At 45.0% G+C, this 14,000-nt stretch overlaps 2 protein-coding genes across 2 annotated transcripts in view; one reads left to right on the top strand and one right to left on the bottom strand.

Annotated features, from left to right (window-relative positions):
- Window positions 1-462: 462 nt before the first annotated feature.
- The window catches only part of LOC101734961 (alpha-2-macroglobulin-like), a 108,032-nt gene continuing 94,494 nt past the window's right edge, over window positions 463-14,000 (top strand). The window contains 4 exon segments of the mRNA XM_031905388.1: window positions 463-682; window positions 1,674-1,857; window positions 4,126-4,288; window positions 5,254-5,306. Of these exon segments, the coding sequence (XP_031761248.1) occupies window positions 615-682; window positions 1,674-1,857; window positions 4,126-4,288; window positions 5,254-5,306 (468 nt within the window). The 5' untranslated portion in view covers window positions 463-614.
- Window positions 9,036-12,253, bottom strand: LOC116412047 (ovostatin homolog 2-like). Its single transcript, XM_031905416.1, has 3 exons — window positions 12,122-12,253; window positions 10,618-10,801; window positions 9,036-9,239 (listed from the first exon to the last, which is right to left on the bottom strand). Exons 1-3 carry the CDS (start codon window positions 12,187-12,189, stop codon window positions 9,051-9,053), a joined length of 441 nt encoding a protein of 146 aa, XP_031761276.1. The 5' UTR covers window positions 12,190-12,253; the 3' UTR covers window positions 9,036-9,050.

Raw genomic sequence — 14,000 nt, 5'->3', positions numbered from 1 at the left:
ATAATAAAACAGTACCTGTACTTTACATTCCCTCATATCTAATAAAAGATGTTATTTTGGATCATTTTTACATGCTACTTTTTTTCCTTACTCCAATCGCATTAAAGTCAATGGATGTTTTTCGTTGTTGTAATTTTTTTTTTGCAGGGAATTCTCGCTGCAGTTTTGAAAGAAATCCGCCGCTGGGAAATGCCTGGTGGGAAATGATTTCCTATTTACTTTCCCTAGAGGGAGGGGAGGCTTTGCAGATGGAGGAAGGCACTATTCCCTATTCCCTCACTTTATCTACAGATTATATGAACTGATTATTGTGTAACGTCCTTATCTTGTGCCTATTCTCCCTAGTTAGTACCAGCTTATTGTGCTGCACAGATACCTTTAGTACACAAGGAGGGCAATAACACAGCTCTGTTTATTTTGGCTGCTCCCCCCCCCCCCATGGCCCCACTCATTACCTTGACCCGGCCAGTCCAACACTCGCTTCCCATTCTGCAGTCATTGCTCACCCTGTGTGTGACAGTGAGTTGTGTTGGAACGTGGGTGGGCTGGGTGTTTAAGTAGAACGGTGCCGTTTGGGGGCCCAGAAGGACAGACAGCACGGAGCTACAGACACAATGCTGCTAAGGGCCCTCCATGTGGGGCTCCTCCTGCTGCAGCTCTCTGGGGCACTGGGGGCAAAGCTGTGAGTATCTCTATGGAGTTGGCTATGAGTCTGTAGTGTATGGAACAAAACTGCATGTCTTGTGTTGTAAATGGCTCTTTGGTTCCCAATGTGATATACAATGTATTGCACCTTTCTGCACTGTTAGTCTGTATCTGGGTACTGTATGTATATGTAATGATGCTTTGTGTGCACTGTACCTGAGGGAGAAGGGGCTCATGGGAAACCCATCAGTTAATAGAGTTTCTCCAGCAGAATCCTGCATTGTAATCTGTTTTTCCCATGGGGGTTGGCCATATTCTTCATTTCCCAGGGTGCCACAGTCATGTGAGCTGTGCGCTGATAAATTCAGTCTCACTTTACTGCTGCACTGCAGTTGGAGTGATATCCCCCCCCCTCACCCCCAGCAGCCAATCAGCAGAACAATGGGAAGGGAGCAAGATAGCAGCTCCCAGTAGGTATCAGAATAGCACTCAATAGTAAGAAATCCAAGTCCGGCTTGGGACTCCTCCAGGTACATGGGAGTAGGAGAAACAATAGGTTAGCTGAAAGCAGTTCTAATGTGTAGCGCTGGCTGAAAGCTCAGACTCAGGCACACTTTACTGCTGTGCTGCAAGTTGGAGTGATATCCCCCCCCTTACCCCCAGCAGCCGATCAGCAGAACAATGGGAAGGGAGCAAGATAGCAGCTCCGAGTAGGTATCAGCATAGCACTCAATAGTAAGAAACCCAAGTCCGGCTTGGGACTCCTCCAGTTACATGGGAGTAGGAGAAACAATAGGTTAGCTGAAAGCAGTTCTAATGTGTAGCGCTGGCTGAAAGCTCAGACTCAGGCACAAGGCACTGAGATGGCGCCTACACACCAATATTACAGCTACAAATACATTTGTTGGTACAAGAATAAAAGGTTAATTGGCAGAGGGAATTATTTGCTGTGTAACAGTGTCATTTAGAAATACAAAGTGCCCCATAAAATCCTGACAGTATCCCTATAACTTCTGACCCTCCCACAGGCAATATGCAGTCATCTTCCCCTCAGAGATGGTCTCCCCCCATTCGGAACAAGCCTGTGTGCACCTGGAGGGGGCAGATGGAGGCAGCAGGATACAGATCACCCTGGAGATGGGCAAACGTAACACAACGGTGCTGGAGAAGGCATCAGAGCAGAAATCCTACTTCAGCTGTGTTACATTTGAGGTACTCTGCATGGAATGGCAGCCCATATACTGCAAAGCAAAGTCCATGACACCAGCTTTAGTTAGCCTTTACACTTCCCCAGTCCTTGGTGCATGTGTTGCTGTGCCAGAACGAGGTACAGATGCAGCCAAGCCCCTTTACCATGTCGGCAAGTTATGTCTTTTCCAGTTAACACAGGGGAGGAACAAAATTCACAACCAGGTGGCGCAGAGTCTATGGCGTTATCTATTCTGTTTTACAGGCAAGTCTTTGCACTCTAGCACCATCTAATGGCAGGATTTAACACTCAAAAAATGGTGTCTGGACATGGTGAGACAGAATGTGAAAACTTGCCGGCTGCATCTGTGTGTCCTACCTGTCGGGGCTAAATGATCTGTGATTTATGATTAAAGCCATCATTGGGGGCTCCCTGTAACAGCGCTACAGCGTCGGCCCATTATAGGCTTCTTGCAATCAGTCTTTTGCTCATCCTGAACATTTGCTTTGTACAGAAGATTTTGGTATATTTTTCACTTGATAAAGAGCCAGAAGTTGTGCAAATGTCTGTTTGTCCATCTCTTACTACGTGGGTGAGGATCAGGGGGCACTCAGGGGTAAATATTTTTGAAGTGAGTTCTTTGGAAGAGGCATTTAGTGAATCAGTTATGAACCCTAACTACAGGAAAGTAAATACCAGTCCAGTAAACTGTGTCACAGAATCTTTATATGTGGAAATGCTTTGGTAATAGGGGCTCTTTTTGGTTTATTTTAGAGGCAAATATTTGTGTTTTGCTATTTTTTATGTTGTGACCTAAGCACCACCTTTTTTGGGGGGCTTTCCAGGCTCTATGTGTATTTTAAAACTACAGTAGTGCCCCTGGTCTTTATTTTTTGGTTTAGTAAATTTTAAGGTAACTTTATACGGGTATGGGACCTATTATCCAGAATTCTCAGGCTTTTGAAAAGGTTTTCTTTTTGTAATTTGGATCTCTATATCTTGTCTACTAAAAAATTAAACAAAAATTAAACCCAATAGGGCTGTTCTGCCCCCAATAAGGGGTAATTATATCTTAGTTGGGATCAAGTACAGGTACTGTTTTATTATTACAGAGAAAAGGGAATCATTTAACCATTAAATAAACCCAATAGGGCTGTTCTGCCCCAATAAGGGGTAATTATATCTTAGTTGGGATCAAGTACAGGTACTGTTTTATTATTACAGAGAAAAGGGAATCATTTAACCATTAAATAAACCCAATAGGATTGTTCTGCCCCAATAAGGGGTAATTATATCTTAGTTGGGATCAAGTACAGGTACTGTTTTATTATTACAGAGAAAAGGGAATCATTTAACCATTAAATAAACCCAATAGGGCTGTTCTGCCCCAATAAGGGGTAATTATATCTTAGTTGGGATCAAGTACAGGTACTGTTTATTATTACAGAGAAAGGGAATCATTTAACCATTAATAAACCCAATAGGGCTGTTCTGCCCCAATAAGGGGTAATTATATCTTAGTTGGGATCAGTACAGGTACTGTTTTATTATTACAGAGAAAAGGGAATCATTTAACCATTAAATAAACCCAATAGGGCTGTTCTGCCCCAATAAGGGGTAATTATATCTTAGTTGGGATCAAGTACAGGTACTGTTTTATTATTACAGAGAAAAGGGAATCATTTAAACCATGAAATAAACCCAATAGGGCTGTTTTGCCCCCAATAAGGGGTAATTATATCTTAGTTGGGATCAAGTACAGGTACTGTTTTATTATTACAGAGAAAAGGGAATCATTTAACCATTAAATAAACCCCATAGGGCTGTTCTGTCCCCAATAAGGGGTAATTATATCTTAGTTGGGATCAAGTACAGGTACTGTTTTATTATTACAGAGAAAAGGGAATCATTTAACCATGAAATAAACCCAATAGGGCTGTTTTGCCCCCAATAAGGGGTAATTATATCTTAGTTGGGATCAAGTACAGGTACTGTACTGTGTCTCTTCATGACCATTAATGCTGAGGGTAAAATCTTGAATTTATGCCAATGCCAATCTTGTCTGTGGTTGGCATTGATAATCCCCTCCATAAATATGTGGTGCAGGGTCCAGTCTTTCCCCATTGTTACGTATTTTTGGCCAAATGCCTACAAATTGTGCAACTTTCCCTTTGCACTTGCTTCCTAAATGCGCCTGATACCTTTTATCCTCTCGTTATCTTTCTAGAAGATGGGATTTAGTATAGAAAGTTTAATAATAACAGCAATTTAATCCCATTTGTCTAATTCAGGTGCCGCCTCCCTCTGATGGGAATGAAGAAGTGGCCACCATGCAGGTTTCCATTGAGAGTGGAGGGGAGACAATAAGCAACAGCAGTAAAGTTCTGGTGAAGAGAGGAAGAACCAGTCTTTTTGTTCAGACGGACAAAGCTGTATACAAACCAGGCCAGACAGGTAACCTACCATGGGGGGAGATTCCTACAGACTATTGTTGGGCTTACTGGGATACATAGCCATGAGTAACTAAATATTGTCTTTGTATTTATCTGAATCTCTCTTACCCTTGTCCACCAATCACACACTCAATATGGTGCCCACTTCATGTATCCAAATAGAATCGGTTAACATGTGCTTACACAGTGAAAATAGCTTCTTGCAGCCCCAGGTGCACGCTGTACCCACTGCCCGGGCAGATAAATTCAAGAATGAAGAAAACAGCAGCACTCCGGTTGTTTTGAAAAATGTGAATCTTTACTAAGTGCCAAAGGCAACGTTTCGGGCTTCACTCCAGCCCTTTATCAAGCCTCCACCAATCACACACTCAATATGGTGCCCACTTCATGTATCCAGGCACGGTTACCGGTAAATTTGGCTTCACTACAATTCCTTTGCTTCATAAGATTCCAACAGGACATAACAGCCTTCTTACTGAATATGAAATCCATGGACACTTTAGCCAAGAAGCCACAACAGGTCACTTTCATTCTAAATGTCACAAAATATTATCTCTGAAAAGGCTTCTGCGCTCAGAGTTGGCCCAATATCTTACCCATCTATTGGCACGGTGCAATATGGCGGATCTCTATATAACTTCATACTCGCTATGATCTGCATTTTGTGAGCAGAGTGAGCTAAAGGGTAACTATCATGAATACAACAGGTTAATAGGTAGTTGGAAATGATAAAACACACATTTTCTAACTCCATCTTTGTCTGTTGTAACTGCAACCACTGCACAAAGCACAAGTGAGCCAGCGGCAATGCGGCCATTTTGTTGTTGTTTGATGGAACCAAGTTCAATTCAACAAATGTGAAGCTTGGATGGAAATTCATATTTAGGAGGAAACTGATCCCAAACACAAGACAAAATGACATTAAAGAAATGCGGCCGGTGATTTATTTTGACATTTTCTTTGCAGTGAGATTCCGAGTGGTTTCCCTTAAAGAAAACCTCCAACCAGGAAAAAGTCAGGTAAGAACAGGATTAATAGTGACCTAAAGATCCGGTAACAACTGCACTCACAGACAGTGCGAGGAATAGTGAGCGACAGTGCAGGCATTCTGGGAATAAACACGGTTAAAGTGGGAGGGGCAGGCAGTGCAGGTAATAGTGGGAGGGGCAGGCAGTGCAGGTAATAGTGGGAGGGCAGGCAGTGCAGGTAGTAGTGGGAGGCAGGCAGTGCAGGTTATAGTGGGAGGGGCAGGCAGTGCAGGTTATAGTGGAAGGGGCAGGCAGTGCAGGTAATTGTGGGAGGGGCAGGCAGTGCAGGTTTTAGTGGGAGGGGCAGGCAGTGCAGGTAATAGTGGGAGTGGCAGGCAGTGCAGGTAATAGTGGGAGGGGCAGGCAGTGCAGGTTATAGTGGGAGGGGCAGGCAGTGCAGGTTATAGTGGGAGGGGCAGGCAGTGCAGGTTATAGTGGGAGGGGCAGGCAGTGCAGGTAATAGTGGGAGGGGCAGGCAGTGCAGGTTATAGTGGGAGGGGCAGGCAGTGCAGGTTATAGTGGGAGGGGCAGGCAGTGCAAGTAATAGTGGGAGGGGCAGGCAGTGCAGGTTATAGTGGGAGGGGCAGGCAGTGCAGGTTTTAGTGGGAGTGGCAGGCAGTGCACATAGTAGTGGGAGGGGCAGGCAGTGCAGGTGGGGAATGGGATTGTTTACTTCCCTATCTTATGTTTGCCATTAGAGAAGTCCCACGCCTCTACGGGGTTTTCCCCCTTCGAGTTGTTATATGGGCGCACCCACGAGGGCTGTTGGACGTGGCAAAGGAGACATGGGAATCTGAATCCACCCCATACAAAAGTGTGGTAGAGCATGTTGCAGACATGCAAGACCGTCTTGCAATGGTCATGCCCCTTGTGAGAGAGCATATGCTTCAGGCCCAGGAAGCTCAAAGCCGGATATATAATAGATCGGCTCGTTGTCCGAACTTTCCAGCCTGGGGGACAGGTGTTAGTCTTTGGTTCCTACAGTAGAAAGTAAGTTCCTGGCCAAATGGCAGGGCCCTTACGAGATTATAGAGCGCATAGGGGAAGTTAATTATAAGGTGTCCCAACCAGACAGGCGTAAGAAGGAGCAGCTCTATCATGTGAACCTAATTAAGTCCTGGAAGATAGGGAAGCCCTGTCAGCCTATTCTACAGCTGTAGAGGTAGAAATCCCTTCATGTGCCTGAGGTAAAAGTGGCTGAGACCCTCACTAACAGTCAGAAGCAGGAAATGAGAGAATTCCTGATCAGGAATAGACAATATTCTCAGACCAGCCTGGGCTTACTGAGATAATAAAACATGACATTATAACTGGACGCGGGGTTAAAGTCAATGTCAGACCTTATAGGATACCCGAGGCCCGACGCCAGGCAGTTGCAGAGGAGATTAAAAGATGTTGGAGCTGGACGTAATTGAGGAGTCCCATAGTGACGGTCCAGCCCCATTGTCCTTGTCCCAAACCGGATGGCGAGCATCCGATTTTGCAATGACTTCAGAAAGTTAAATGAGGTCAGCAAAGTTTGATGCATATCCTATGCCCCGGGTAGATGAATTGATTGAAAGGCTAGGACAGGCCCGATACATCACCACTCTAGATCTTACCAAGGGGTATTGGCAGGTACCCCTCACCGAACGGGGCGAAAGGAAGACTGCCTTTTCCACTCCTGAGGGCAGTGGCAATATAAACGCTTACCGTTTGGCTACATGGGGCCCCAGCTACGTTCAGAGAATGATGGATCGCATTCTCAAACCACACAGAGGGTATGCTTCAGCCTACCTGGACGATGTGGTTATCTTTAGCCCGGACTGGGAAAGTCACTTGCCTCGGGTACAAGCGGTCCTTGACTCTATCTGGAAGGCTGGTCTGACAGCAAACCCCAAAAAGTGCTGCCATGGGGTTAGAAGAGGCCCGCTATTTGGGGTATGTTATTGGAAGAGGGGTAGTCAAGCCCAGGTTGTCCAAAATTGAGGAATTCAGCAGTGGCCCCGGCCCAATTCCAAGAAGCAAGTGAGGGCTTTTCTTGGGATAGTGGGGTATTACAGGAGATTTGTCCCCAATTTGCCTCCCTAGCATCCCCACTTACTGACCTCACAAAAGGGAGTAAAGCTGGAGCAATTACATGGACCCCAGAGGCAGAGGAAGCCTTTCTAAACCTGAAGGCATCCTTGTGCAGATACCCGGTGCTATAGCTCCTAATTTCAAGAAAGAGTCCTTGTACAGACTGATGCCTCTGAGTTGGGTTAGGGGCTGTTCTGTCACAAGTGGTGAATGGGGAAGAGCACCCGGTAGCATACCTGAGTAGGAAACTAACCCCGCTGAATGCAGGTATGCCATTGTTGAGAGGAGTGTCTGGCCATCAAGTGGGCATTGGAGAGCCTGAGATATTATCTCTTAGGGAGGCAGTTCAAACTTATCACCGACCATGCCCCACTTAAATGGATGGCCCAAAATAGGGAAAGAATGCCAGGGTCACCAGGTGGTTCTTATCGCTTCAGAATTTAAGTTCTCAGTGGGAACATAGACCTGGAAAGTTGCAAGGTAATGCAGATGCTCTCTCCAGGGTATATTCGTTGATGGCATGCTGTGCTCAGCCCCACGGGCTTGAGCAGAGGGGGGGGATATGTGGTATGGTGACAAAAAGGTCCCGGTTTCCTGGGGAAAAGTGATTGACAACAGGTATGTTGGGCCACGGATTCTCAGACATTTTTACTGAGGTGAGACCAGCAGTGTTTGGGGCATAGAAACACTTTGTTTCTCTGCAGTTTTTTTAAATTGTTGATCCGGGGCTGGTCTTACTGGGAATCCGCAAGAGCAGGGTGGGTGGATTCCCAAATCCATAGGCCAGGTTTTTCAGGAGGCCCTAGGCCTATTTGTAGTACACCTGAAGCTGTGCAGGTGAGCTGATGAGCCTGTGTGTGTGAGAGAGAGACACGCTGCTGGATTTGCTCAGCTTCAGGAGAAAGAGAAGCATTTATTTTTGTGTTAGCGAGGAGGCTTGATATTTCTGTTCCAATTCTTGTTTTATACCCCCTGCGAGGGGAAACTTCTGCAACCGCTGAAAAATAAACGCGGGCAGGAAGCCCTTACACCGGTCTTGGTGTGTGCAGTTGCCTCATTTGCAGCCTACCAGCGAGTGAATCCCCACAAGTGTGAGTGAAGTTTATCAGAGCTTTATCACAGGTCACATGGCTGTGGCACCCTGGGAAATGAAGAATATGGCTAGCCCCATGTGAAATGGTGCATTTTGAAAAAAAAATGTTTTCCCATGACAGTATTCCTATAAGCAGAAACTGCATCATTTAGATTTCTTGTAAGGGGTACAACTCCATTGCTTTCATTTTTTTTGCCAATAAACACCTCTTCGTCAGGTGTACAATAGGGTTGTACCCCTTAAATCTGAAATCCGAATAGTGCTGCTGTTTTTTCTTGCAAGGTTAGCAAATTTGAGTTGTGTCCAAGTAAAAGGCTGAGCCCTGGATAATTGTATCAAAGTGCACCGTGAACTTTCTCCTTGCTCTCCAATGCCCTTTCTGAATACCTTAAAAGTGTTGGCTACAAGGTTTTTAGATGATTTTCACAGAGGCCAATCGGTTCTGCTTTGTAGAGTTTTTAAAAGCAGAGAGGACAAGATGCTCCAAACGTTAATTCTCTATTGCCCATATGCAGAAATAATTTTATGAAAAGTACCATTGGTCTGCTATAAGTAATGCCATACTGTATGTTCCCTATCCCTCTCTAAAATCCTTTGCTATATAAAATCGTACCTATCTGGCCGGGCTTGTACATTGGTTTGTCCGTCTGGATGATGGTGATGTACATTTGCCCCATTATGAGAAGCTTCTTTGTCTGATTGATGTTAATATTGTCTCCTTCTGCTGATACATGGGAGAGCCATACCTCTTTGTCTTCTTCTGCAGCAGGGACCTGCCAAGATATGTAGGCATAAAGGTGGATCTCATAAGGTTCTCCATGACTATAGTACTGTCTATTTTAGTGAAAGGACAGTATTCTACACTCTACAGCACATTGGGCAGCATTCTCTGCTGTCTGCAATGGAGTCACATGAATTTGGCATGTCTTGCCCAGGATCATGATCGGTTGAGGCATAAGCTGTAGGGCAGTTTTCCCCAAACCATTGGCTCGGGGGCAACATGTTGCTTCCCAACCCCTTGGATGTTGCTCCCAGTGGCCTCATAGCAGGTGCTTATTTTTGAATTCTAGATTGGAGGCAAGTTTTGATTGCATAAAACCCAGTTGTAATTGCCAAACAGAGCCTTCTATAGGCTGCCAGTCCACGTAGGGGCTATAAAATAGGGCAATTATAGTTCTCATTGGCACCTCCAGGAACTTTTTTCATGTTTGTGTTGCTCCCCAACACTTTATCCATATAAATGTGGCTCACGGGTATAAAAGGTTGAGAATCCCTGCTGTAGGTTAATCCGTTCATCTTACACAGCCACATTGGTGCATTTGGCTTAATATCGTGCAACATAATATATCCTACTTCAGAGAGTCTTGCATTTCTAAACAGGCAACACAGACTTGTGACGTCATCTCTAATTACTCATTAACTCCAATGATTTGTTTTGTTGACTGAAACTGAAGATATTCAGAGATTTTGGTCAGTTGTCTCTACTGTCCTAGACAGGAAACCCATGCTTTACGCTATTTCTGTTTGTATTGGGAGGCACTGGAGTGTTTACTGCATAATGATGCCATTTCTAGAAGATACTTAGATTATTATGTGTCCTTGTTTTAATTAGATGCTATACAATTGGAGAGTTAAGCTGTGCATCTAAATTTAAGACTCTTGTGCAGAGCTTGGGTAGGTGGTCTAGCTCAAGTAGGAAAAAGGACTTGAACAGGAGAAGCAGTGAGTCTGTAAGTTAAGCAGTGGGTGGGTCTGGAGGACACTAATAGCGACTTTTGGGGGGAGCAGCAGTGAGTCTAAGCAGTGGGTGGCTCTGCAAGATACTAATGGGGGCTTGCAGGGGTAGCTGCAGAGGGTTTGTAACTCAAGAAGTGAGTGATACTAGAACAATAATGGATGATTTCAGGGCATAGACATGGAGTCTACAAGGAGGACATTCAAATTGCATCTCAAACAACAGGGCACTCCCATAAGTGATTTAAATGTATACATTGCCTTCACCCTAAGAGCATAGCCATTGCTGAATATTTACATGTTACAAATTCATAAACATAAATATACACAAAGTTAAGGATAACATTTTACAGAAAGGCATATGTTGTGGGTCACTGAGAAAGTGGCAGGATTTTAATTGGAGGGTACAGTACTCACCTGAAAGGGGTAACAGTGGCTAAAACTCTCAGTCGTTATCTTGTCATCAGCCACCACTTGCTGATGGTCATTCCTGTGCAGCTCCATCCTGAGAGACACTGCCCCCTTGAGCTGGAGTAAGGTAACGCAGGCTTCTTCCTTGGAGGGGTGAATGAGCTGAGCTGGAACTGTGATCATAAAATGGCTGCGTGGGCACAACACAATCACAGGAGGGTCAGTAACACAACAGTACCCAGTGTATGCCCCACAGTATAACTATATGTCTCTGCACATAGACCAGGGCAGTCTGGGGAATGAGTGTGAGCTGTGCGAGTGGGACTGTATGGCACCAATGGAAACCTAAGGGGCATCTCTACCCAGGAGCCACTTGTACCCACACAATGACCAGTCTGCCTATGACCAGCTACATATGTGTTTTCCATTCTGGGAATGAGATGTACATATTAATTAATTTGTTACTGATTATTTAGAACATTGAGCCATTCTGCTGATTGCTATAGAAACTACATTCCCCATGCTATGATCTATGGGCTGCACCCCGGGTTGTATGATGAAACTAACCAAGAACCTTGGGGTCATTGATCACTGCTGCGGTGCATGGTGCAAGGTGCGTGGGGGCATTTCTGCTAAAGGTGCTAAAGCCAACTTCCAGAAGTCTCCAGAGCCCTCAGAGCTTTTATTTGCAATAATGTGTTTTCACTGTTTTTCTTTATTCCTTTTTAAATATTCAAATGAAATTCAATGTAATTGTTTATTTAATGTTTTAGAAATTTAGCATTCAATATCGGCTGCTTAGCAGAGAGCAGGCGCAGTGTCTGGCTGGTTGCTAGGGTCGGCGACCCCTTGCTGCACAGATAGCCTGGTATTCACTGGTCTCAAGGAAGAGGTAGTTCTTGCTGCCAACACATCCTCCTGTTCCCCCACCAACAAGCCAATCTCTGCCTGCTTACTAAGAGCTTGCCGATCCCCAGTACCCAGGCAGAGGCGGCTCATACAGGTTTGTAAGGCAGCCTAAGGGTAAAGAGCATTTGATGTAAATAAACTCAATTACAATATTTATCATTGCCCCATTTAAGTTCAGAGGGGGACATACACACAAGGGCACATGTTATAAATAAGTGCAAATAGTTGGAGAACTTTGTTTTGTGGTGCAATCCACGGAATTGCACATGGCTGGGACATGGCTGTGTATTAACACCTGGTACCACAACACACACCTCATGTCTCAAGCACCAAGGTGGGCACAACTAAATTACCAAACACCCAGGAAAATGGACATCATTAGCTGCAATTTATAAAAACACCACCTTTCACTATTGTTTAACAGTATAAACCATAAAAACCTGCTTACTCTGTACATGGCATGGTCACCAGTGCTGAATAGTTATACCTCCTAGACTCCCTAAAAATGACAGAGGCTCAGATGCACTGATAATCTCTACCTCCTTAATAAACCCCTGTGTCTGGAGTCACTTTAGTGACTAAAACTAAAAGAACTCCTTACGCTTGTGATGGTTCTGCAGCGCCAAAGTCCAGGATGGACAGACAGACTGAGATCAGAAGAACCTTCATGGTGTGTCCTTCATGCACCTCCACCGTACTGCTGGGTTCTGCTCTGCCCCCTGAGCCTTATACCCTCGGGAACAGACATGGGCATGGTCTAGCCACAGCCGGCTGAGGACAAGAGTTCTCTTTTTAGTGCCAGAATTCCAGATTGTGACGTTAATAAACTAACAGAAAGGAGAATCACCCAATGTACATAATGTTGTGCAGACACAAACAAACAGGCTCCTGTGTGCAATCAATAGGCTTTAACCACTAGCCGGCTTTTCTGCACCAACATCTAATAGGCTACTGATTAAAAACTTAGCTTAATTTGCACCACGCCTGACGCGTTTTGTGCGCAAGTGCACTTAATCACAATGGAAAAGCAGGAAAAACACACTTTAAACAAAAGTAAAAATCATACATCACAGAGGAAATACTTTCCTGTCAGTTAACTCAGTATGGATAAGCGCAATGAATAACATCCCAGACAAACTCACAATAAAAGCTTCTCTACAAATTGGCTAATAAAAAAAACATATAAAATAAGTAAGTTAGGTTGAAAAAAAAAAGACATATGTCCATCAAGTTCAACCATAATGCCTATATATAACCTGCCTAACTGCTAGTTGATCCAGAGGAAGGCAAAAAACCCCATCTGAAGCCTCTCTAATTTGCCACAGAGGGGGAAAAATTCCTTCCTGATTCCAAGATGGCAATTGGACCAACCCCTGGATCAACTTGTACTAAGAGCTACTCCCATAACCCTTTCCCATTCCCTCACTTGTACTGATGAGCTATCCCCCTACCCCTGTATTCCCTCAACTTGTACTGAGAGCTATCTCCCCTCCCTGTATTCCCCATCACTTGTACCTGACGGAGCTATCTCCCCATACCCCTGTATTCCTCACTTGTACTGAGGAGCTATCCTCCCATACCCCTGTATTCCCATCACTTTTGGTAAACCTTTGAGAAAGCCTAAATCCCCACCTCCCCCTACCCATACCCTGTATTCCCTCACTTGTACTAGAGCTATCCCTAGTCCCACTTGACTGCTACCTCCCTGTATTCCCTCACTTGTAACTGAGAGCTATCTCCACCCTAACCCTGTATTCCCTCACTTGTACTGAAAGCTATCCCCCTACCCCTGTATTCCCTCACTTGTACTGGAAGATATCCTCCCTACCCCTGTATTCCCTCACTTGTACTGAGAGCTATCCCCCCTACCCCTGTTATTCCATCACTTGTACTGAGAGCTATCCCTCCCCCTACCCTGTATTCCCTCACTTGTACTGGAGCTATCTCCCCTACCCCTGTATTCCCTCACTTGTACTGAGAGCTATCCCCCTAACCCCTGTATTCCCTCACTTGTACTGAGAGCTATCCCCCTACCCTGTATTCCCTTACTTGTAATGAGAGCTATCTCCCCTACCCCTGTATTCCTCACTTGTACTGAGAGCTATCTCCCTACCCCTGTATTCCCTCACTTGTACTGAGAGCTATCCCCTAACCCTGTATTCCCTCACTTGTATGGGCTTCCCCCTACCCCTGTATTCCCTCACTTGTACTGAGAGCTATCCCCCCTACCCCTGTATTCCTCACTTGTACTGAGAGCTATCTCCTACCCCCTGTATTCCTAACTTGTACTGAGAGCTATCCTCCTACCCCGCCGTATTCCCTTCACTTGTACTGAGAGCTATCTTCCTACCCATGGTATTCCCTCACATTGTACTGAGAGCTATCCCCCCTACCCCTGTATTCCCTCACTTGTACTGAGAGCTTCTCCCCTACCCTGTATTCCCTCACTTGTACTGAGACTATCCTCCCCTACCCCTGTA

Source organism: Xenopus tropicalis, chromosome 7 (genome assembly GCF_000004195.4).
Source record: "Xenopus tropicalis strain Nigerian chromosome 7, UCB_Xtro_10.0, whole genome shotgun sequence".
Taxonomy (NCBI): Eukaryota; Metazoa; Chordata; class Amphibia; order Anura; family Pipidae; genus Xenopus; species Xenopus tropicalis.
This window is presented reverse-complemented; position numbering and strand designations above follow the sequence as displayed.

Coding starts and splice junctions, on each gene's coding strand:
- LOC116412047 (XM_031905416.1), bottom strand. CDS start 12,189: ATGAAGGTTCTTCTGATCTCAGTCTGTCTGTCCATCCTGGACTTTGGC. Junction 10,802..12,121: donor GCTGCAGAACCATCACAAGC/GTAAGGAGTTCT, acceptor GTGCCCACGCAG/CCATTTTATGATCACAGTTC. Junction 9,240..10,617: donor GCCACTGTTACCCCTTTCAG/GTGAGTACTGTA, acceptor ATATCTTGGCAG/GTCCCTGCTGCAGAAGAAGA.